General features: G+C 47.6%; 1 protein-coding gene across 1 annotated transcript; it reads left to right on the forward strand.

Moving 5' to 3' along the window:
* Positions 1-1,166: 1,166 nt before the first annotated feature.
* LOC130019377 (craniofacial development protein 2-like) lies at positions 1,167-2,499 on the forward strand. The gene is given in 2 exon segments (XM_056110012.1): positions 1,167-2,318; positions 2,320-2,499. Coding segments are annotated over 2 exon segments (1,332 nt in total).
* The last annotated feature ends 673 nt before the right edge of the window (positions 2,500-3,172 follow it).

The following is a 3,172-nucleotide window of genomic DNA, read 5'->3' on the forward strand; positions in this document are numbered from 1 at the left end:
CCAGGGCCGGTACTACATGGAAAGTATCATGTTAAGTGAAATGAGTCAGAAAGAGAGAGATAGACATAGAAAGATTGCATTCATCTGGGGAACATCACTTAATCACTTAATCACTTACCTTCCCGTTAGTCGTCGATTTGCTCGAGCGGGCACCAGTAACGTCTCCATTTGTCCCTGTCGCGTGCTAGTGTAGCCCAATGGCATCTGTTCGCTCCGGGAATATGAACTGATCGTTCATGATCTTGACGAAGAAGTCTGACCATCTGGTAGGTGGGCGGCCACGCGGTCTCTTGACATCCCGTGGAATCCAATCAGTAACAGCTCTAGTCCAACGGTCATCTTTAAATCTCATTACGTGACCAGCCCATCTAATTTTCGACACCTTGGCAAATGAGACAGCGTCCCTGATCCTTGATCGTCGACGGATGTCAGAACTCCGGATTCATTCTCTCATTTGAGTGAAACGTGATATTCCAAGAATGGCTCTTTCTATTCTTCTTTGGGAGACATGAATGGCGTTCTCATCTTGTTTGCGTAGGGCCCAGGTCTCTGAGGCATATGTTAATGCAGGAAGAACAGTGGAATCAAAGAGATGTGCCCGGAGCCGGAGGTTCTTCGTCCTCTTAGCTATTGCTTCGACATTCTTGAAGGCGTTCCAAACTGCTCTCTTCCTCCTGCGCAGCTCGGGTGCCAGGTCATTTGTCATGTTGACCTCTCGACCTAGGTACACATAGCTGTTGCATTCGGAGATGGTCGTTCCATTGAGAGCAAATGGGGCGTCAGGAACAAGGCTGTTTCTCATAAACATTGTCTTCGTAAGATTCAGCTGTAGTCCTACCTTTCCACACTCACGGTCAAAGTCAGCCAGCATTTGTGCTGCTTGGCTGATGTTTGGTGTTATTAAAACAATGTCATCAGCAAAGCGGAGGTGATGTAGTTGCCGACCATCTATCTTCACTCCCATTCCTTCCCATTCCAGTCGTCGCATGATGTTCTCGAGGGTGGCACTGAAGAGTATTCGATATGCCAAAACCAGTAACTACAACTGGTCTCATTCACCTGACCCTGAAGGCTTCACCGACATGGAAGCACTGAGAAGGATGAGAAAGGAGAGGCCGACAAAATCTCAAGGCCGACCTAGGCTGCCACAACGAAGGAAGACAAAAATGATCGTCTGTACTTTCAATGCACGTACGCTAGCATCAGATGCATCCATCGAGGACCTGATGGTACAAGCGCGAATGATCAAGTACGACATCATTGGTCTGACCGAGACAAGAAGGCACGAATCTCACCATGCTGTTTTCGACACTGGAGAAGAATTGTTCCTCGGAACATGCGATAAAAGAGGTGTTGGAGGCGTCGGTGTCCTTGTCAACACAAACTTGGCCAAGAGCATTGATTCATTCGAATGCCTAACAACCCGAATCGGACGTTTACATTTGAATAGATGTGGCTCACTGCCTGCAGTTTCTATCTTCGTTGTCTACGCACCAACATCTCATTATGATGAAAGAGAAATCGAGAAGTTCTACATGGAGCTAGAGAAGTTCTATAAAGAAGACCACACCTTCTACAAGATCATTGTGGGTGATTTTAATGCCAAGATAGAACCGAGAAGATCAGCTGAAGAACTTCACATCGGGACCCATGGCCTAGAATGGAACGAACAGGGTGAGAGACTGTCTGAGTTCATCATGTCGACCAAGACCATTCATGGTAACTCACAGTTCCAGAAGGCAGAATCTAAACGATGGACATGGGAGTCTCCCGGTGGACGATTCCACAACGAAATAGACCACATCATATTCAATCGATGGTTTTGCCTGACTGATGTCGCTGTTGTCCCAAAATTTCGAACGGGATCGGACCACCGTCTCCTTCGTGCAAAATTCTACTTCACAGAGTGGGGAGAAAGGGCTGCAAAGTTCAAAAAGAGAACTCCCAGAATGACCACCAACTGGGAACTCTTTGGTACTATTGCGGCAACATGGGAAGATGCCATTGTTGACAACATTGACGAGGAATATGATCGACTGGTTCAGCACCTCCATGAATGTGCGAGGAACACCAAGAGAGAGATAGCCACAAAAAATCGCCTATCTTCAAAAACTCTTGAGCTAATTCGCCAGCGTGGTTTGGCGCATGCCTCAGGCAACCGCAAGCTAATGTCTGAGCTTGCAAAGCAGTGCAGAGATGCGATCAAGGAAGACCTCAAAGAGAGAAGAGCAGAAGTACTGGTAGATGCGGCCGAAGCCAGGAAAAGTATTCGTAAGGCCCGCCTGTCCCTCGCCAACTATAAGACCAAGATGACTGCCCTCTGACGTCCTGATGGATCCATCACATCCTCCAGAACGGCAATGGAGAAGATTACTCATGACTTCTACTCAAATCTCTTCGATAGCCATGTCCACTTGCCGACATACCAAATTCCACAGGATGGGTATGTCGTTCCTAACGTTCTCCCTTCCGAAATCCGACACGCCATTTCGTCGGTAAAGAAACAAACAGCACCCGGCCCAGACAAGGTCAGACCTGAACACCTGAAGAACCTGCCGTCAGTACTCATCAATACACTGGCTCGGCTCTTCACTCGCTACCTGTCTGAATGCAAGGTTCCGTCCCAATGGAAAACCAGCAGGACCGTACTACTGTTCAAGAAGGGAGACATCCATGACATTGGCAACTATCGCCTGATCTGCCTATTGTCTGTCATCTACAAGTTGTTCACTCGAGTCATCCTGAATAGGATTGGCAGAACACTAGATGAAGGACAACCATGCGAGCAAGCAGGGTTCCGCAAAGGATTCAGCACCATCGACCATATCCACACGGTAACCAAGCTCATTGAGGTTTCTCGGGAGTTCAAGATGCCGCTCTGCTTAACGTTCATTGATTTAAAGAAGGCCTTTGATTCTGTTGAGACGGAAGCGGTCATTGAAGCCCTAGCCAATCAGGGCATTCAAGCCCAATACATCAGGATCCTCCGTGAGCTGTATTGCGGATTCACTACCAGGATCTCACCATTCTACAAAGAAGTGATCGTTGATGTCAAGAGAGGGGTGCGGCAGGGTGATACCATTTCACCGAAACTCTGGGGAACATAAAGTAACAAAATAGGAGACTAACACCCAAGAGTAGCCAATATTAGTACCAGGAATTTTGCTCCATG

Source organism: Sorex fumeus, unplaced genomic scaffold (genome assembly GCF_029834395.1).
Source record: "Sorex fumeus unplaced genomic scaffold, SorFum_2.1 ptg000008l, whole genome shotgun sequence".
In the NCBI taxonomy this organism is placed as follows: domain Eukaryota; kingdom Metazoa; phylum Chordata; class Mammalia; order Eulipotyphla; family Soricidae; genus Sorex; species Sorex fumeus.